The sequence below is a fragment of the Lampetra fluviatilis genome, chromosome 51, assembly GCF_964198595.1.
Source record: "Lampetra fluviatilis chromosome 51, kcLamFluv1.1, whole genome shotgun sequence".
Taxonomy (NCBI): domain Eukaryota; kingdom Metazoa; phylum Chordata; class Hyperoartia; order Petromyzontiformes; family Petromyzontidae; genus Lampetra; species Lampetra fluviatilis.
Genome location: NC_136325.1, coordinates 2,903,642 through 2,924,948, shown reverse-complemented (window position 1 = coordinate 2,924,948; position 21,307 = coordinate 2,903,642). Strand labels below are relative to the sequence as shown.

At 53.0% G+C, this 21,307-nt stretch overlaps 1 protein-coding gene across 5 annotated transcripts; it reads right to left on the bottom strand.

Moving 5' to 3' along the window:
* Positions 1-1,796: 1,796 nt before the first annotated feature.
* On the bottom strand, positions 1,797-21,049 carry LOC144948862 (uncharacterized). 5 transcript variants are annotated; one of them, XM_078878543.1, is made up of 7 exons: positions 20,924-21,049; positions 19,289-19,465; positions 14,321-14,962; positions 13,855-14,202; positions 11,055-11,380; positions 9,741-9,950; positions 1,797-9,569 (listed from the first exon to the last, which is right to left on the bottom strand). In XM_078878543.1, the coding sequence occupies exons 4-7, from the start codon at positions 14,077-14,079 to the stop codon at positions 6,875-6,877; spliced, it is 3,456 nt and encodes a 1,151-aa protein (XP_078734669.1). In that variant the 5' UTR covers positions 14,080-14,202; positions 14,321-14,962; positions 19,289-19,465; positions 20,924-21,049; the 3' UTR covers positions 1,797-6,874. The 5 variants fall into 5 exon arrangements, with proteins under 5 accessions (XP_078734669.1, XP_078734665.1, XP_078734666.1 ...); XM_078878539.1 differs by having other exon boundaries at positions 1,797-9,950; XM_078878540.1 differs by having other exon boundaries at positions 1,797-9,950; positions 19,361-19,465.
* Between the last annotated feature and the right edge of the window lie 258 nt (positions 21,050-21,307).

Below are 21,307 nucleotides of genomic sequence, written 5' to 3'. Positions count from 1 at the left end.
GTGTCTGTGTGTGCCTGTGTGTGTGCCAGCGTGTCTGTGTGTGCATGTGTGTGCCTGTGTGTGCCTGTGTCTGCCTGCGTGTGTGCGTTTTCAAAAGCTTCAGAAAATAGTATCATCTACCAATGGCAAAAAAAAACATTTGCTATACGGTTACACTTTCTAAGCAGCACTGCTCATAATAACACCGTGCAGTATACAATACAACGTACACCATGTCGCGGGCGCGGGGGAGACCTGCACTGTGCCATGAACCCAGCTAGCTGAGCTGCTTGCTCGGCCACGGCTAACATCAGTGCCGGATGAAGCTCGTGCGGGCCCTGTAGCATGATGTTATAAAGGGGCCTTAAATAAAATAAAAACATTAAAACACATACATTTTTTACTTGCATAGTAAAGTAATTGTATTTTTTCATTTGCTATACAGCCAGATAATACGACTAATCGCGAACCTTAAACACCCAGTCGTTCATAAAGTCGAAGGCGGTATAGTACTATAGTAATAGAGCAAGTGCAGAATCACTGAATTTATAGCTTGAAAGCGTTTAGCACGGGGCCCTTGAAAGTGTGGGCCCCGTGGCATATGTAGCTCCCTTTGCTTTTAGGATAATCCGGCACTGGCTAACATTAGTGGCAAGTGGTATCTGAATCGGTGCTGGGAAGAGCAGGGCAGAGCACCCCCCCCTCCCTCTTCACCTCCCTGCCACCCATTTCAAGCCGCACGACCCATATGCCGGTGGGGGGGGTGGGGGGAGTCCATCAATCAGTTGGCTGACAGGAGCGGTAAGTTAAACCACGAGATCCTACAATCTACGAATAATGCCGATGGCATCACCAAGCCCGGCCCATCACCTCCCGTCCAGCGGCACACGTGGGAACAGAGGCGAGACTTTCCCCGATTTATACTATCGGTCGCGTAATCAAACCGATAAGCGAAGTAATCAATGACATAACTGGATGGCGCAGTGGTAACTATCAACTCTTTTGTATTTCAGCAGGTGAGGCCCACTGGGATATAAAGCCCTTTTTTTAGAAGCGACCTGGTTATTACAAATGATAGCGCAACGAAGTGGCTTATCGCGTGGAAATTTACAGCTGCCAAATACTCTAAACGCGTCATGTTTGTAAATGGAGGGAAAACGGGGAGGACTCTGGGAAAAATCCACGCGACCACGTGGAGAGAGACACCGCAAACTCCAAATATACAGCAGGCGTCAGGGTCGAAAATCACTTGTGCATCACAGTAGCAAGTTGCTGGCTTCGATTTACAACTCGGGCACCCTTGCGTGTGGAGTTTGTATGTTCTCCCTCTGCTCTGCACGTTTCCTCTGGGATCTCTGGTTTCCCCCAGTAGCTAAAACAAAAAAACCATACACTGTAACTGCCATTGGTTGGCCAAAAACATCCCAATTACTCAATATTGACTTTAAGCTTTTGTGACTGCAGGAATTCATATTCTTGGGTCTTTCGGAAAAGTCACGTAGACAGGTTTAAAGAAAATAACAAAGACAAAAAACTACGACGTTTTGATCGCAACACAAGCAATCGTCATCAGGAGAAAAAAATAGCGGTAAAGCTGAGGTAGGTTGTTTTAAAGGTTTGAAAAAGGATGGAAAAACCTTTCAAACATCCTGCCACAGCAGATTTCCCGCTATTTTTTCTCCTGATGAGGATTGCTTGTGTTGGATCGAAACGTCGTAATTTTTTTGTTATTTTCTTTGACCTTAACTGCAAAAAAAAGACTTGGAAAGGACCATTTGTCAAGACGTGTCTCGATACTCATGTGAGGCTTTCCTGGGTAGACAAGCGTATAAAAAAAAACACGAACGGACGTCCCAACTCTACCGTTGTGAATGCATGGGGAGAGCGGGCGGGAAGCAAACACATATGGGCGTGTAAACCTCAAGTGCACCTTTATTGAAAACAACAAAACGCGGCACACTTCAGCACACGACGAACACGGCCGCTGCCCGTGTACGTCGCCGTAAATCGAAGGTTGCACGGCACAAAATACGGGGAGGGGGGAGGACACACACACGAGGCCCCCTTCCAAAAAAAACAATCATCCTCAACACCACTTGCAGAGTTCCTGCCAAAACACAGCACTGGAACTCCGCTGCGACGTCGTACAGCGGAGCTACGGGACGACACCATTTCGACGAGTTTAGAAAAGCGAGCCGGCCCGGGCAGGACGACGTCCTCGTCGTCGTCGTCGCGAGATGGGGACGGTGGTGGCCGGCGGTCGACAACGAACCGCGGAGCGGCAGCCGAAGAGGGACCGTCTGTCGCGGAGATGGAGCGGTGAAAACGGCCGGGTGGATCGTTACATCGTGGAAGATCGAAGGGAGGGCGACGGCCTCGGCAGGCCTCCACCCACAAGTGGCTTGAGCACGGCCGACGATAAGAATTTGCACTTAAAAAGACGCTCGCACGCCACGGCAATTTCAATGTCCCTCGCAGCTCAGCCGTTCTTATGCCCTGCTGCAGTCTCTCCAAGGGGACCCCCTCCCACCTTCCACCGCGCAGTGGCGGCTGTCCCTGTGCAGCACAAGGAGTACACAGCAGCAGCCTGCAGATGAGCATCCGTGTGCCAGTTGGGGGGCGACGACGAGGACGATTGCAGTGGTCCGGCACCGCTTCCTGTCGTTGCCGACACACTGTTTAAACGCACAAATGTGTAGATGCACAACCGTTCGTATAAACCGCACAGCACAGCGGCGATTCACAAATACGGACACCACCGGCGTTCTTCTGTGACGCAACGACACAGGCAGGTGGGGGCTCTTCCAGCGGCCGCGCTTTTCAAGTCAATTCCGCGCGAGGATCCCACCGCACGAGCCGCAAAGAATTTCACGCGGAAAAAAATCCTCAAATTGTTTTGTCCTACTTCACTCGGCCACTGCATTGGCTACGCACTTAACAGTATACGCTGCCGCGTAAGGCACTTGTAACTTGGGCGACAATTCAAACGTTTCGACGAAGGGGCCCACCCCTGGCGCCAACGTTTGTTGTTGTTGTTGTTGCTGAGAAACTTAAAATACTGTAAGAAATTTCGGAAATAAATGTATTCGACGGTCGCGTACGAGAATATAATAAGTAGAAGACGGCTCGAGCCAGCGCTACACATTGCGGGCAAGATGCCTTTGTACAACCATCAAACACTTTAAATACAAACACAGTCACTTTAACTATAGACACGCAAATCAATATCAATAACTGAGTGCACCATGCGCACAGCTGGGTATCCACACACGTTTAGAGCAAACAAATGTTGTGTTGTAAAAAAAAACAGCATTCGTTTGTATCTCTCGCAGAGGCATTATGATACCACGGCCCACGGAAGCAGATGTCACAGAGCTACTTCCGAGATTCCTTGGTCACCTCTGGTCCACCGAGTACGAGGCGGGAGGTGGGGGCAGCACTTTCACATCCGCTACACGTATGAGAGCAATGTTCGTCGGGTGGCAGTCGATCAGATATTTGACATTCTCAGTGCTAGAATTTAGCCAGGTTAAGTGCACAAATTTGATTCCATCAGATTTTTTTTGTGCGTGCAGTCATTGGTGATGGGTGCAACGACCTCTAAACTCACGACACTCGAGATATCGGTTTGATCACATGGCGCAGCGGCTCGCAACTGGGATTTGAACCCAAGATCTCGACGCTTGCACCCCGTGTGTGCGACAGGAGGCCGTTTCTCTCATCAGGCGGTTAACATTTTTGAAAAGTGCATTTCTTAATTAAAACCCCATCTCCACGTAAGGGCGCGTTTCTAAATCTCCCCGTGAAGGCGTTTGGCCAAACGTTTTCGGTGTTGATCATTCGCAGGGGACTCGACGTGGAAAATTATCGCCAAACTGCCCATGGACGATCCTGTGCAACGCCAGCAATAATTTGATCGTTGTGAAATGTTTTACGTCAAGAAGTTAACCGTTTAGGCATTGCACATGTACACAACAACAATAACAACCGCCATCCGCCATTAAGTGGCGGTGACGTCACGACAGCGCTTGTGCCAGGCTATGTGCACGTTGGCCTCAACATGAACAAACACACAGACGTACAAAGCAATAAATAGGTTAAATACGAAGTAAACAATTCCGCTCACCACGTCACACACTGGACATCTGACAACAGACTGTAAACACGTTACCGGCAGTTGGACTCGAAGACCCCCGCCAAAAAAACCCACCACAAACACAAGTGTCTTTGCACAACGCTTCAGACAAATGTTTCAAGTGCACATGTTAGGGCGTCCACTGGACGCGGCCGACTGCGAGCGACTTGCGGCATCGAGCAGAGAACGTCAAGCCCGCACGTCCCTTTCCAGTAGACGCACGCATGTTCGGCTGTGACCACGTGCCCACACAGATTCGCAATAAGGAATGTGCAGTCTGCAATGCAGTGTTTGGGACACTAATGTGTGCCCGACCAGCTAAACGAGAAACTATTTTTTATTTGAGCAGGTAAGGCCCCACTGAGCTACACAGCTTTTTTTTTCGGAAGCGACCGGCTATCACAAATGATAGCTCAACGAAGTGGCTTATCGCGTGGACATCTACAGCAGCCAATACTCTAAACTCATGTTTCTAACTGTGGAGGGGAAAAACCAGAGGACCCGGAGAAAAATCCACACGACCACGGGGAGAGAGACACGCAAACTCCAAAGATACAGCAGGAGTCAGAGTCGGGATCGAAACCACGACCTCCTGTATACCAGATGAGGTAGTTAACATCTCCTAGCCACCGTGGCGCCCTGTTGATAATCTAAAGCCGCACCTGTGAAGCAGACCGAGTGGATCGCCTGACCCTGATAAGTACCGAACTTAAAATATTAATATTTGGTCTACAACTCCTGGAATGGACACAGGACTGAGTGACAGATCTCAGTGTCTCCTAAGCACGAGAAGCATGAGACACAATTTAGTCTTGGGTCACGCAGTGAGGCATCGATTATAATTTAACGTAGTTATACACCTGTAATGCAGGTATGCTGAACTTCTTTCGCACCGTACGTAGCCAACCGTGCGAATTGGAGGTGCAGGGTAAGGACAACAAACTAGACACACATAAAGCAGTACTAAACAACGTCCTTAACTACTCTGCTATGATCTATGTGCCTCAATCAAGGCCTTTACTACTCTGCTATTATCTATGTGCCTCAGTCAAGGCCTTCAATGGGCCTGATGTTACTGTTCATTCTTCTTCATTTGACCTCAGATGCAAGGAACCTCACTCCACTAACCACCTCACTGAGCTCTTCAAATGAAAATCTCCTCAGCAGACAGAAGGAAAAGAGACTGCGTCCTGTCCATACACAAGGTTTCACATACTCCCCATTTTGTCATCTGAAAGGAAAGTTTACCTATCGTCCGCGCCCAGATACATGGCGATCAAGCACTGCATTCAAATTCACATTTTACTCTCAGCAACGTTCGAACGTTGCTTTAAGAAGCTTCGTTGGATGCTGGAAGAGTGTCCCGGACATCATAAGAATCACTGACATTTTTCTAAACTGTAATTCTTCTGAACGGTATATTTGTGTTTTTGTTTTACTCATACATTCTTACTTAAATGTAATTGTTATTTAAGTGAAACACCTCGGCTGTGATCTCCGGTTGTCTGGGTGAAGAGCGGGCACGTCTTTGCTCAATCCTGGCCAGATGGGTCAATACTCATGGCGCCACGGTGGCTAGGAGATGTTAACTACCTCGCCTGGTATACAGGAGGTCGTGGGTTCGATCCCAACCGTGACGCCTGCTGTATATTTGGAGCATGCGCGTCTCTCTCCCTGTGGTAGCGTGGATTTTTCTCCGAGTCCTCCGGTTTTTCCCTCCACGTTTAGGATCAACATGCTTTAGTGTATTTGGTTGCTATAAATTTCCATATAAGCCACTTCGTTGAGCTATTACTTGTGGCCAGGCCCAGTGGGCCGTACCTGGTAAAATAGTTTAGTTTAGATAAGCATATATATATAAATAGTTGTAACAACATGCCCTGCTCAGTGTAGGAAGGCCCTCATCCAGCAGTAGATCGACAAAAGAGCTGTACACGTACAATTCAAACAATTTCACGAAATATCCCCATCATTTATACTGCACTGCAATTGAGCCATAACAATTTCATGGAGTGCTAGAAATGTGTTGGACTCCCTGCACACACTGAAATCGTCTTCAGCAGCAGCAGCTGCTGCATTTGCTGATCAGAAACCCGTGTCACGTGCCGTGCCCTTGCCTTCACTCCCTGACACGTGACTAGGGGGCGCTTGAGAGACCGCCGCCCGTAGTCACGGCTCCGTCTGGCTGCAATAAATGCCCACGTGATAAAGCCACTTCGTGGACAGGTCGCTTCTATAAAAGAAGCTAATAGCTCAGTGGGCTTTACCTGATGAAATAAAAGTTATATTTTTAGTGATCAGCTTACCTTTCCTATTCTTTGAACTCCTATCATACTTTAGGAGTGTTTGTTGTAGTAACTTTCTGACCCGCCCCCTACTGGACACCTGTGAAAAAGAGGCTTATTGCTCATGGCATTCCTCCGGTATAAATAAAGATTCCGACTGGTGAGCTACAATCACGTCACAGACGGCGCGTGGATGTTTATTCTGGTTCCGATACGAACGAGGGCGTGCGACCGCGCCAAGGGGCTGTGCAGCAACAAACGACAAACGCTGCACGACTTTCACCGCGGTCCATTCAAACCCCGACGTCAAATCCTAGCCCCGGTGGTGCCGGCAAATTCCGCCATCGACAAGATCTGTGCCGGCGTGGCTGTCGAGCGCGCGCAGTGACCGTATCGGGGCCCCGCAGGTCGGAGGGGCCCAGGTTCCCGGGTTGACGGCATGGAAACGCTACGAGCGAGAGCGCACCGGCCCCCGTCACTGCTCGCCGTGCTGAGTGGGCGCGCGGGCCCCGTACGGCCCGGGCTGCAGCCCGTACGGCCCCTCGTGAAGTCCGTACGGCCCGTCCTGCAGCCCGTACGGCGGCGGGGCCGGCTCGCCGCCGCCTCCGTGCCACCGCTGCTGCTGCTGTTTCTGCTGCAGCTGCGGTGGCAGCAGCTGATGCAGCAGCGGGAGGTGCGGGCGGTACAGCTCCTGGAAGGGGTACAGCCCCAACGCCGGGTAGCCGTGCTGCTGCTGCTGCGGGCTGGCCGTGTGCCGGGCAAGGTGCCCAGAGCCCACCGGCTGCCCGGCCAGACTCTCAATGGGGCCCAGAAGTTGGTGCGGGTGCTGGCTCGGCAGCGCTGGTGGCGGCGGCAAGGGAGGGCAGAGACGGGGAAACCCGCGATGGGGCTCTCGGCCCTGCGGCGGCTCGACGTGGCGCCCGCGCGCCGCTCTCTCAGCGCCGCACCCCGCGCGGAGAGGCGAGGCTCGAGGTAGGAACTCGTACGGCGGGATCGGCGGGCACCGTCGCCCAGCGCTCTGCCCGAGCGCCGCGGACGCTGGGGGGCACAGCTGCTCCGTGGTCGCACCGAACTGCCGGCTCGGGACTTCGCGAGCATCAGCGTCGCCGGCCGGCGCCCGCGCCCGCGCTCGCTCGCGGGCGGCGTACTTGGAGCTCAGAGCCTCGTCGACACCGACAGCCCGGCCCGACTCCGGCACGGCGGCTACCGCCTGCGGGGCGGCCTGGACGCGAGTGAACAGGGAGCACGGCATTCCTCGCAGCGTGTCGACAGGCGGACCTCGTGGTAAGCCGCCCGGCGCATCGCGCGTGGTCACGACAGAAGCGTCAGATGAGCACGCGTCGCCGTGAAGGTTCCCGGCCGATGCCTCTTGGGCGTACGCCTGCACTGGCTCCTGCTTCAAATCCTGAATGCGATCCCGAGCGGGAACATCTTCGCGCGCCCGAGCGAGGTGCTTGACGTCACCCTGGCCGCTCTCCGTCGTCGCCGGCACCGGCGCTTCCTCCCCCGACCGATCTCCCTCCTTGCCGTCAACGGCCGGGGCCTCGCTCCCGCTTGTGCGATCACGATCGTACGTTCGAAACTCGGCGTCGCCCGCCGGTGTCTCGGCGTCGCCCCGACCGCTCCGGGCTGGGTCTTCGGTAAATCCCTCCGGAGCGCAACAATCGCTTCTCGCGCCTCTTCCCTCCGCGCCAGCCCCCAAGTGGGGGAGCTTGCGGGAGTCGGAAGCGTCGTCAGGCGACGTGCGTCGCCCGCCCTCCGCCCCCTCTTCCCGGCGCCGCCACCTGGCACGGCTGCCGCCGGCGGCGTCACCCCCGGGCGAATCCCTCGTGGGCTCCGCGCGTGCGCCGCGACGGGTCTCCTCCGCCGGCTCGCGCGTGGAGCGGCAGGCCGAGTCGTCGATGTCTGCGGGAGCGAGCGTTCGTCCGGGGGAGCCGCGATCCGCGCCCACCGAGGCTCCGCCGCCGTCGCCTCCGCCAGCGGATCCCGAGAGCTCCTCCTCATCCTCCTTCTCGGACACCTGCGTGCACTGGTCGACTTCTTCCACGAACTCGTCCTCCAAGTCGTCCTCCGGTTCGCTCTCCAGTTTCACCCGCTTGGGCAAATACTCGTTCACCACGACGCAATCCGACTCGTCCCCGGGGCTCTCCTCCACCGCGACGGCTCGTGCGCCACTCCGCCGCGGACGACCACGAGGAGGAGGCGGGCGACGCCGAGGAGGAGGAGGAGGCGGCGGGGCCGGCCCCCGCGTGGATTTGGAAGCGGCCTTCCCGCCCGGCTTCCTGGCGGCCTTGCTACGGGCCGAGCCCCGGGCGGCGGCGCCTCTCCGCGGCTTCCTCGCCGCCTCCGGCGCGGGGCAGTGGACGATCTGAACGGCGGGGTCCACCACGAAGTCGGTGGGCAGGTGCGCCATCTCGTGGTACTGCAGGAAGCAGCCGACGCGGCACAGGTGCACGTTGCAGATGATGCAGCCGTAGCTGCTCTGCACGCCGCGCCCCTTCGCCGTGCGGCACCCGCGGCGGCTGCACAGCACGCACACGCGCTTGCGCCCCGTGAACTTGACGCACACGTGCCTGCTCAGGTGCTCGGTCGAGATCACCTTCTCGATGTCGCGCTTGCGCCGCGGCCGCTTCGCCGCGCGCCCCTCGGCGTAGCCGGCCACCAGCTGCTTGGCGAGCAGCAAGCGGAACTGCAGGTGGCTCGCGGGCAGCTTGGGGGGCGGCACGTTGCTCAGCCGGTGTACGGTGTAGGCGTTCGCCACGGCCGTGTTGACGAGCACGAAGACGAGGTGGCGCCACCACTTCTTGCCCTCGCGGCCCAGCGAGTAGCAGGTGCGCAGGTGCACGGCGGCGTCGGCGCCGTCCTTGGACGCGTTGAAGTTGCCGACGGGCTGCGGCCGCTCGGGACACCCGCCGTCGGAGCAAAAGCCGGGCCTCTTCTGCGCCGGCTCCATGATCGGCCGGCAGTTGGTGGAGAGCGTGGTGACGCGCTTCTTCTCGCCCCACGCGCACGCCACCAGCTGCCCGCTCTGGCGGAAGTGCACGTCGCCCCTCCGGAGGCGCGCGTCGCGCAGGTCCAGCGGGAAGCCGCGGTGGTACGCGCGCACGGCGCCGCACGCGTACACCCCCCGGCGGAGCAGGTCGCGCAGCAGGCGGGCGCTCGTGAAGAACCTGCCGAAGTAGACGTGATGGCGGTGGCCGCGCAGGCGGCGCGTCAGCTGCATCATCGTGTGGTGGCCCATGCCGTGCCGCATGATGTACTCGTCGGCGCCCGTGTGCACGAAGAAGGAGTGCACGTAGCCCGACGCGGCGCAGGCCGACATGAACACCTTGATGCCGTACTTGGTGGGCTTCGCCTCGGCGTACGGCGAGAACTCCATGGTGCCCTTGAAGCGGCACGTCGCCTCGTCCACGGTGATGTCGCGGAACGGCACGAAGTGCCGGTGGAACGCCGAGAGGAGGTGGTCGATCAAGGGCCGCACGCGGTACAGGGGGTCGTAGCCGGCCTCGCCCTTCTTGGGCATCTTCTCGTCGTCGGTGAGGCGGAGGTACCTGCGCCCATCGCGTAACAATCGGAAGCGGAATGTTTATTTATCCTGGAGGAGTCCGATGAGCTATGAAGCTCTTTGCAAAGCGCGCCCAAAAGTCGCAACGCAAGTTTTCCTTTTGCCCCAAAGGCCGGCCGAGCGAGAGGTAGCGCATTTGTCACCTGTCGCAGGAGTTTGTGCATCGAATAAGTAAACATCTTGGTGGACCTTGCCGATAACATCTGGCGGTCTCTGAGTCTGTACAGAGACTTTTGGGTGACAACCGGTTTGATTGTTTTGAATAAATACTGTTAAAATGATGCACTCACAGAAAGCTGTTGGCCCTATTGGCTGTGTAAATAATATGTTTTACATAGAGACGGATTTCTGAAGGAGATGTAGTGTTCGATTATTTTGTCACGTACATTCTCCAAAACGGCACCGATGATTATTGTGCTATCCCGTGCGCTGGTGTCACGGTCAGGTAAGGCCCACTGAGCTACGTAGCTTTTTCAGAAGCGACCTGGTCATCACAAATGATAGCTCCACTTAGTGGCTTATCATTGTGTGGAAATTTACAGCAGACAAACACTCTAAACGCGTGATGTTGATTCTAACTGTGGAGGGAAAAACTGGAGGGCCCGGAGAAAAATCCACGTGGCCACAGGGAGAGACACACAAACTCTAAATATATCAGCAGGCGTCAGGATCGGGATCGAACCCACGACTTCCTGCATACCGGGCGAGGTAGTCAACATCTCGCCACCACGGCGCCCCAATGAAATGAAAAGCATTCATTGGAAGATCCCTTTGAATTTTATTTTACAGCATTGGAAAATTATTTAAGCGTTGCAGACTTGGATCTATCACATGTATATTTATAGCACCCAAATATTCTAAACGCATTTTTCTAAATGTGAAGGGGAAAAACCGGAGGACCCGGAGAAAAATCCACGCGACTGCGGGGAGAACATACAAACTCCAAATATACAGCAGGTGTCAGGGCCGGGATTGAACCCACGACCTGCTATATACCGGACGAGGTAGTTAAGATCTCTCCACCTTGGTGAGATGTTAACGCACCCCCCTCCCCGCCGCCCCCCCACCGGCACTTCGCCGACGAACGCACCGCATGAGGTTCTTGAAGCGGTTGCGGGACATGGCGCGCTGTATGAACTGGTTTCCCAGGCAGTCGTCGGTGGCCCAGTACTGGTTGAGCTCGGGCAGGACGTTGATGCCCATGACGAGCAGGACGCCCAGGAAGGTGGACACGGTGGCGCGGGTCGCTGGCTTCCAGCCGACGGCGTGGCTCTGCGCGGCGCAGCGGTTCGTCTCGGCGGCGATGCGCTCCATGAACGCGTCGTCCAGAAAGAGCTTCAGAAACTCCAGGGGTTCCGCGCCGGGCTTGAGCGAGTGCACGGGCCCGGAGCTGCGAGTGAACGCCTCCACCTTCACCTGCACAGCGGCGGTAGTCACGTTAAACAAAGAATAAACTTTTATTTTATTTGATCACTTAAGGCTCACCGACCTGTGTACAGTAACCCCTTCCCAACTGGGAATTTAACCAAGCGTGAGATTAGAGTACTGTATATGCGGATTTATGTCTGTATAGCTGTTTACCGTGAGATTTGAGTATAAGCAAATTGACTCCCGTACACCTACTCTTTGGGCCTTTCGGTAAAGTAACGTAGATAGAAAGATAGATCACGACGTTTCGATCGCAACACAGGCAATCGTCTTCAGTGAAGACTTCAGTGAAGACGATTGCCTTTGTTGCGATCGAAACGTCGTGATCTATAATTTTTTCTATCTACGTGACTTTACCAAAAGACCCAAAGAGTATGATTTCCTGCAGTCACGAAATCTTTAAATCCCGTCCACCTGTTAACCAACGCGACGAGCATCTCGGTTTGAGTGCTACGCGAAACGCGAGCCGTCGCGCCGATTCGTCAAATCAAAATCGCCGCTGCCGCCCCACCCACCCCCCCCTTGCTAGACATCCCCTCCTCGAAGCTCCCGACTGAATGTGACGGTGGGGCCCCCGTAACCTACGGGCTATCTCCCCCACGTCTGTCGAACGGTACAGCTGCCATTGGGAGTATCTCGCGCAAACGTCTATGACGGGTCGTACGAGCTTCATAATGCGCCGTTAAGGGGCCTCGTGTTTTGATAAAACAACAAAAGAAAATTTGCCACGTCCGCCGCGTTGTCTCACAGACTCCCGTGAGATGTGAGAAGGTGCCTCTAGCTCTGGAGCTACCCCCAATCTTCTCTCCGTTCCACCACATTGCTACCTCCGCCCTATAGATGATAAGCCTGCTAAAGCCTCAAGCCACTTTCTGATTCGGACCCAGACGACCCTGAGAGTGTGGAGATGGAGGAGAAAAAGGGTTCAGAGGACTCAATAACAATCCACCTGCCTGCCTCAACCATCACCCCATCATCACCATCATAATCATCAAAGGTAAATGCAATTTAATTTACCGCACTTTTATTCATTAAGCACGTCTTAAACGTCACTAAAATTATCTTTATTTAGTTGGCTGTGTTCATCGATTAATTTTAGTGAACGAAAAACAATATTTGTACGGGATTTCACTCGCCACCTTGGTCACCCTCACCCTATTTTCCCCTTAAGGTCCTCATGTTGTAGTACAGAGTTACAGAGTTAGACTGATGGCCTTAATCTAAGTTGTCTTGTGGTTGTTGTTGTTTGACTTGCATCCCACTGGGATTTTTGCAGTGTTGGTGTACGGTGCTTTTTCTGCAATATTTTGCTGTCTTTTCTTGGATTTTCTGTTTGCACATAGTCACATAGTCACTTTAAGATGTTTTTTTGTTCATGTTTTTGTTTTTTTTGTTTGTTGCGGTTGCACCCGATTCAAGAGCCGAATGGCTCACAGGGCTATACCTAATAAATTAACTTGAACTTGATGTTTACCAACCGCAAATTTACTAACCGCGGGAGGTTTTCAGGAACCCAACCCTCGCGGATTGGCACGGGATTACTGGATAGCTCTTTTACAGGAGCGACGTGGCTATCACAAATGACAGCTCTACAAAAAGTGGCTTATCGTGTGGACATGTAGAGCAGCGAAATACTCTCAATGCACGTTTCTTAATGTGGAAGTGAAAACCGGAGGACCACAGGGAGAAAATGCAAACTCCAAATATAAGGCAGGGTCACACACGACCTCCGGTTTTTCCCTCCACATTTAGAAACATGCGTTGAGAGTATTTGGCTGCAATAAATTCCACATAAGCCACTTCACTGAGCCATCATTTGTGATGGCCAGGTCATATAGCTCAGTGGGCCTTACCTGGTAAAATAAAAATAGTTTAGTCGTTTAGTTTGACTATAGTGCCACTATAGGGCGCCAATTGCTATGTATGGTCCCAATTAAGTAATTTTCCCACACTTGGATTATCAATGAAACCCGATTCAAGAGCTTCTTAGCTCACAGGGCAATTCTAAATAAATTGTCCTAACTGTTCTAATGAATGTACACACCTACAAACGTTTTAATTCTTGGGATGTTTGAAAAATGAATATCCACAGCCTCTCCTCATACGTGTGAACTTCTTTCGCACCGTACATAGCCAACCGTGCTAATCGGAGGTGGGGGAAAAGGACAAAAAACTAAACACAAAGCAGATCTAAAGAAATTAGTTTTCAATCTAGATTATCTAAAATTGTATAGCGTCAGTGGCTTATTAATATCGGGAGAGCGTTCCAGACGGCCGCAGAAGCGCATCTGAAAGAGTGCGATACGGTGATCGTCTTTGTTTGACGGTTAGCCAGAAGGATGACCGGAGTTCGTGTGATGATGGTTTATGCTCCTTGATGAGATCAGCAAGGTATTGTGGTTCATTTGTGGCAAGCACTTTGTGCGCAATGAGTGCGACCCTTCACCACCGTAGGTCGCTACCTCGTCCACGCTGAGCTCCTGCGTCCAGCGAATTTGCGAGCCGCCCTCTTCCGCCGCGGGCTTCCCCCTTGTCGCGTTGTCGGTCGCGTCCACGACGACCAACGAAACGTCATCATCGTCTTCCTCTTCCTCCTCCTCCGAGGAGGACCCTAGCACCTCGTCCAAGACCTCCACGCAGTCGTCGCCGCTGTCGGACGCCTCCAGCTTGAGGTCGGATTCCGCCATGCCTTCCTTGCGCGCCGCCGCCGCCACGGTTCGGTCGCCTCACCGCGGCAGTAAAACCACGGGAAGTGGAGACACCGTGACCCCGCCTTCCTTCCTTCCGAGCCGACGGCCTTAGTGGCTGATCTACGAGCAAAATACACAGCAGCAGTCAGCGGCTGACACGTAGCAACAAAGCGGTCGAGACGGATGTGAAAGCCGGCACAATATTTGTATTTATTAACCGCTGGCGCGCTGGACTTACTAACAACCCAGAGGTCGGCGGTTGGAACTCCCGGCGTGGCAGTTGAAACGGTGCAAATTTCTTAAATTCCTCCAGCCTGTCCACTCAGTAGAATTAACTGGTCTAACAAAAGGTTGGGTATGGTGGGGGTAAAAGGTAGGCACTCCCACCTCTTTTCAAGACGTCTAACCAGCGTGGAAGAGTGGCTCAAATTCACCCACGAGACGTGGATCCCTGCGGTGTTGCACCTTGACCTTCTTAACCACTGGCAAAAACCACCAAGCCCTCTTCAAGACTGACGGCCGTCTGTTCACGTGGCCAAGGTTTGAATGAGCCGACGTGTGCTCAATTCCCTGAGCGAGCAATTCATTTTTTCTATCAAGCGATCGCTTGTATTGCTGATATTGTAACGGCGACCTTTGGCACGGCTAGTTGTCGTCTGGCCGGATGTGACGCGAGCTCGTTTTGAAATTGAGACACCGTGCGCGTCTCTTGCAACATTGCCGCGCTTGTGACGTGCCCACGTTGGTTTTGAAAACTTGACCGGTAGACTGGTACTCCGCTGAGCCATGAGGAGGGGTTGTGAAGCCCTTCATCCAGCAGGGTATTGATCATGGTTGATGATGATGATGAAGGAAGTCCTTGCAAGTCTGTAGCCTGCATCTTAAGATACACCGCAGAAAGAAAAATAACGAGTATTAATCATCGAGGAATAAACATCACAATGGAAGACTTTGAACGAAATATTATGCGTCATGCAGTGTAAACAGAATCAGCGATGATGGCTACTATACTTTACAAGCCTTTTGCCCGTCCTAGGACAGAAGCTGTAATATTTGCGAAAAAGTTGAGCAGAGTATAATTGTATCTTGTGTAAATGTAATGGCAGTGAATCTTGCACGAAAGAATGTCATCAAACACGACACTGCATTTAACTGTGGTACTGTATTGATGGAATTGATGCTTGCACGAACGATGTCATAAAACACCTCACTACATGTCACTGTAGCACTGTGTTTAACTGACCTTCAATTAGCCTTTTGCCCATCCTAGGACAGAAACTGTAATATTAAAGATGTACATTCACGTTTTCTTGTGCGATTGTTAATTGTTTTAGGAATTGTTGCACGTAAAAAAAACATTCTTAACTTAAAAAATGAAACCTCGGTATTCGATATTTTGTGTGAATCTCTTGTACTGTATTAATGGCAGTGATTCTTGCACAAAACTACGTCATAAAAAACCTCACTTCATGCCACTGTAGCACTGCATTTAACTCACCTTCAATTAGTTCGAAATCACTGCTCTGATACTTTATTTTCTTCTGATTTCGCTCTAATCAATTTGAATTCGATACAATGCCTGGAAAATCAAGGAGAAATGTAAATATTTTATCATAATTTAGACGCAAAAACTTGACTTACCTTTTGTTTCAAGTGCTGAAGAAATATATCAAGACACCAAATCCACTTTGTTGCTGCATAGAATTATTCATTTGATTAACTTTCAATAAAGAAACGTCAAATTTAAAGAGAATTTGCGTAATTTTATTTTATTTCCGCTCGATCTGCGGGAGTGTAAAAATCCACCCGCTCATGATTATTAATGAGGGGGGGGGGGGGCCTCTTTTGCAGTGACATCACGTACGGATGTCGCACTGTGCTGCGTATATTTAATTTTAACTGTCACTTTTTGTAAAGAAACGTGATATTTGAAGCGACTTTGCAAAAAATATCTTCCCACTCGACCTTCCGCGTGAGTGTAAAAATCCACCCGCTCATGATTATTTTATTGTTAATGACGGGGGGGGGAAGGGGTTGCGGCATGTGGAGTGACGTCACGCGCATTACACACATTTCTGGGCTATTATATTAGTAACTGATACTTATAGGGAGTGGCAGTGTCGTGGTTAGCGCACACTAAAAACTCAGTGGCCCAAGTTCGATTTGCATTCACGACTAATAACAGTGGCGAATATTTGAACCGGTCCTGGGCCTTCCCTAGGTCGATTCAGCCTTAAATGTGTGATATGTAAACATCGCCACTGGGGCATGGTTCTGGCCACCCATCCCCATCGTGTGCCGTGCCGACCTTCATCGGTGCTCGTGAACAGCACTCGCCCCAAGTGTGTTAAGGCTATACGGGGGATTTGACTCATTGATATGTCAAAACACTGTGTGGACATCTCTAAACACAAATCACAGGACATTTGGTCCCGGGCATGACTTAATCTCATACGCTCTAATGTTGCATTGCAATCAGTGAATGATGCAACTCACGGGCATGTAGATTGTATGCCCATGTACGCACTTAGATTGCTTTCAGTGAAAACTTAAATTTCCTTTCAAGAAATAAATCGCACATAAAACATATATTGTAACACTTCCACATTAACAACTTGAACTGATCGCGCGTGGAAAGAAAAAAACACAATGAAAAAAGGTTAATATTACATACGTATGCACGCTGAACAACTTTCGCACCGTACGGGGCCAAAGAAGTTCAACATGCATACACACGTACAGGGATTCATCGACTGACTATTCGACTTACGAACTTTTAGAGATACGAACAAATCTGTCCGTATGTACAGTTGCCTGTTCGGATCGACAGTCATAAGTGCAACCGCCACGCAACAGATGGCGGTGGTGGCATCTAGTTCTGCACGTGAAGAACTAAAGAAAGCCATTCACCGTGTTTAGTGCACACACCGTACATGTTTGGAATCGACCGGAGTAAAGTTGGACTTACGAACAAATCGACTTACGAACAGACCTCTGGAACCTAACTCGTTCATAAGTAGAGAAATCCATGACATATGAACTGTTACGTGGAGATGGCTTTGCTGTGGTCACGCTGAAAAATAAAGGCAACATTCCCACCACAAGCTATTTAGTTTGCTGTCCTTCCCCCGCATCTCCGATGAGTACGGTTGGCTACGTACGGTGCGAAAGAAGTTCAACACGCATACGCACACTCAAGAGACGATGGGACAGCCTCATTTGCAAGAGCGAACCGGGTCACTAGAACGGAGCAGTGCGGGATTTCGGACTGAGAGCGCGCTGCGTTGGATCAGCTCACAGGACGGCGGAGGTTCAGCTGGTGCACCAGAGGTTCAGCTGGTGCAACCGAGATGCCACCGCCCTGGTGGAGAGTCCATTGGAAGAACACAAAACGGGGCAACTCGGGCGGGCGGGCGTGCGCATACACACGCGGGCGCGCGCGCCCACGTGTGTGTTTTCATCACGAGCCGATCGCGCGGACTGGCTTCAGATGCACTTGGTCGTCTGCAGACCACCCCCCCCACTGCAGAGAGGGCTCTGTCAGACCCGCCTTGTGAAACTGCCCCCCCCACCCCAACACGTTAATCAACTACAGCACAAAAAACCACGAGCACTCACATACACACACTGCTGTACGAATGTGTAAAGGGGACTATGTGTATTGTTACTCGCGTGTGTGTGTGAAATTACATGGAGTGTATATTACACAAGGCAAGCATAACCAGGCAGTATACTTTTTTAATCAGTGGCCAATTAAACTGGCCTCTTTGCTCCTCGAAGGTCATCATTCGGTTACGTCAGACCCGGTTAATTTTGCCATGTGGTTGGTGGTGGTGGTGTACATCAAACATTGATACACACACACGCGCGCACACACACACAACAAAACACTCCCACTACTCTCCGTTTCATCATTTCCAACGAAAGCCGCTCTCAGTCTCCCGTGAATACAAATCTTCCGCCAATTTGCATGCACCGCACTGTTCAAAGCAAATCCGTTTAATTGGCACTCTGCATATTCCAAAAAACAATTGTGAAATCGTGACACGCGCACTCCGGCAAATCTTTCCAAAGCTCCTTGTGTCCGGTGTTAAATCTCGCTTACACATTGGTTCGCCGAAGAGTTCCACAGAATTAAAAACGAGTGTATAAAACCTCACGGCGGCCAATTCGCTTCCTTTGGTTTGCAAGTTTGCGGTGTTTTGTGCACACCGTACGTGTGTGTGTGGTGTGTACGAATACCTGCTTGTGCATTCCCATTCCTATTGCTATTACGAACACCAACATTTTAGAAAATGAAGAGCTTAAAAGCTCACTGTCTCAAACTGTGATCTTTAAATTGACTTGGGACACTGCTTTTGTCAATGCACTGCTGTACAAGGGTCTTGCCCATGCCGTGAGGCTTGTGGGGGTCTATTTTACCCAAACTTCACCATGCCGGTCAGTCGGTGAGTGAAGGCCTGGAGCATATGCGTGAGTAAATAGCGGACGGTAGTATATATATTTTTTAAATATATATTTTTTACCAAGGCCCCAGTGAGCTATGTAGCTCTTTTTCAGAAGTGACCTGGCCACAAATGATAGACCAACAAAGTGGCTGATCACGTGGACATTTATAGCAGCCAAATACTCCTCGAAACGGATGTCGATTCTAAATGTGGAGGGGAAAACCGGAGGACGCGGAGAAAAATCCACGCGACCAGGGGGAGAGAGGCGTGCAAACTCCGAATATACGGCCGTCAGGGTCGGGATCGAACCCACGACCTCCCGTATACCAGGCAAGGTAGCGAACATCTCGTCACCGTGAGAGCTTAACAATAATGGAGTTTCCTAAACCGTCCCTCTGCTGACCACACCACGTAGCAACCGCGGCCGCTAAGACAACCTGGACCGCCCATCCAAACTCAAACCTGCTTGACTTTTTTGTGTTTAGTTTGTTGTCCATTCCCCCGCACCTTTGATTCGCACAGTTGGTTACATGCGGTGCGAAAGACGTTCAACATACATACATACAGCCCTCCCGAGATCTGATGGGATCGGTCAAAATCTGGCCGATTTGGTCATCGGCAAAAGTGTATTCATATTTGTTGATTAAAGTGATGTCCTCTGCATGGCTTTACCCATTCGAATTGGCTGTGTTGCTGTGCGTGTACATAAACCCGGGTCTCCTTTGTACAAAATATTCCTAATCTCGTTAAGCTCTCACCTGGTTACAAAGGCCATCTGCGACATTTGAATCTCGACGCTGTGTAAAGCCAAACCGATGTGGTTCTCGCACCAGATCGCGATGCTCTTCGCATCGCAGACCTTTTCAACGTGTGCAGCGTGCTCCCTTCTTGCGGTCCCACCGATACCCCGGCATCATGGGTCTGGTTGTGTTGTCCTAGACAAAGGAGACGGAAGAAGACCGCTCTTACGTTGAGGGAAAACGAAAACGAAATGCATCGCGCAATACTGCATCGGTTACGTGACAAACCTTACTAATTGGCTGTCGGGTGGTGGCGGGTTTAACAACACATTTATCTTTAAGCTATCGAACCCGAAAAACACCTCTAATATGGATTCTTAAAATATTTAAGAAAATCTAAGTGGCCTTAAGCAGGACACACTCATGGCAATAAGGGATGTGGGTGACTGGCACGCTTGGCTATGTACGGTACGAAATAAGTTCAACATAATTACAGCATACATACAACATGCATACAACATGCATGCACCAGTGGCGGAGTAGCAGCCAAGGAGCAGAACTCAAGCGAGAGAACAACTTCCACGGAGGGAGACGGAGCAATGGAATCAGCCTCGGCGAGGAGGGAGCGATCAAATCCGTGCAGGTCCCTAGGTGTGAACGGTGACATCGCACGCGATGGCTGGTGACTTGTGGGGGTGGTGGAAGAATTTGTATCCAGCAGTGGATCGACCATGGCTGACGGGCGAAGGAGGAGGGGGGGGCGAAGGAGGAGGGGGGGGCGAGGGAGGAGGAGGGAGGAGGAGGGGGGGGGCGGTGGAGGAGGAGGGGGGGGCGGAGGAGGGGGGGCGGAGGAGGAGGAGGCGGAGGAGGAGGAGGGGGCGGAGGAGGAGGGGCGGAGGAGGAGGAGGGGGGGGCGGAGGAGGAGGAGGGGGGGGCGGAGGAGGAGGAGGGGGGGGCGGAGGAGGGGGGGCGGAGGAGGAGGGGGGGGCGGAGGAGGAGGAGGGGGCGGAGGAAGAGGGGCGGAGGAGGAGGAGGGCGGAGGAGGGCGGAGGAGGAGGAGGGGGGGGGCGGAGGAGGAGGAGGGGGGGGGGGCGGAGGAGGAGGAGGGGGGGGGGCGGAGGAGGAGGAGGGGGGGGGCGGAGGAGGAGGAGGGGGGGGCGGAGGAGGAGGAGGGGGGGGGCGGAGGAGGAGGAGGGGGGGGGCGGAGGAGGAGGAGGGGGGGGGGGCGGAGGAGGAGGAGGGGGGGGCGGAGGAGGTGGGGGGGGCGGAGGAGGAGGAGGGGGGGGCGGAGGAGGAGGAGGGGGGGGGGCGGAGGAGGAGGAGGGGGGGGGCGGAGGAGGAGGAGGGGGGGGGGCGGAGGAGGAGGAGGGGAGGGGAGGGGGCGGAGGAGGAGGAGGGGGGGGGGCGGAGGAGGAGGAGGGGGGGGGGGCGGAGGAGGAGGAGGGGGGGGGGGCGGAGGAGGAGGAGGGGGGGGGGCGGAGGAGGAGGAGGGGGGGGGAGCGGAGGAGGAGGAGGGGGGGTCCCAGTTCCAGTGGCTCAATGGGGCTCCCACCCCAACTGCAGCCACGGGTCTCGGCTCACAGCGCCGAACACTCAGCCCGCCTGTTCGCGTCTCTCTCTCTGCATGTGTCTCCGTGTGCGCGCGGGTTTCACCTGCAGCATTGCACCAGAATGTTCCCACGCGGTAGCAGCGAGGACGGAGGAGGGGGAGACCCGAGACGAGGACGACGACGACGAGGAGGAAGGAGGAGGATGAGAAGGAGACCGCATGGCGGACGAGCTCCGACGTAGGGTCCGCAGCGATTTGACGACGTCTTCGCGCGCGTTGCTGCCGAACGGAGAGCGTTCGCCGCGATCCCTTACCCGCGGTTCGAAAGGGCCGTTGCCCGAAACGTCGCCTGTTGTCAATTGTCATTGGCGGGCGTGTTAAGTGCGGTCCCAGGTGGAGTTTGATTCGAGAATAGAGTTTTGGCTGTGCACAGTGCTGGACTGTGTACTGCTTAATGTGTACTGTGTCTCTACTGCTTAATGTGTACT

What these genes read in the sequence shown, in the direction of transcription:
- LOC144948862 (XM_078878539.1), bottom strand. Translation starts at nt 14,079, where the DNA reads ATGGCGGAATCCGACCTCAAGCTGGAGGCGTCCGACAGCGGCGACGAC. An exon ending in AGGAGCTCAGCGTGGACGAG is followed by an intron (nt 11,381 to 13,854) that starts GTAGCGACCTAC and finishes GCCGCTGTGCAG; the next exon opens with GTGAAGGTGGAGGCGTTCAC. An exon ending in CGCTTCAAGAACCTCATGCG is followed by an intron (nt 9,951 to 11,054) that starts GTGCGTTCGTCG and finishes CGATGGGCGCAG; the next exon opens with GTACCTCCGCCTCACCGACG.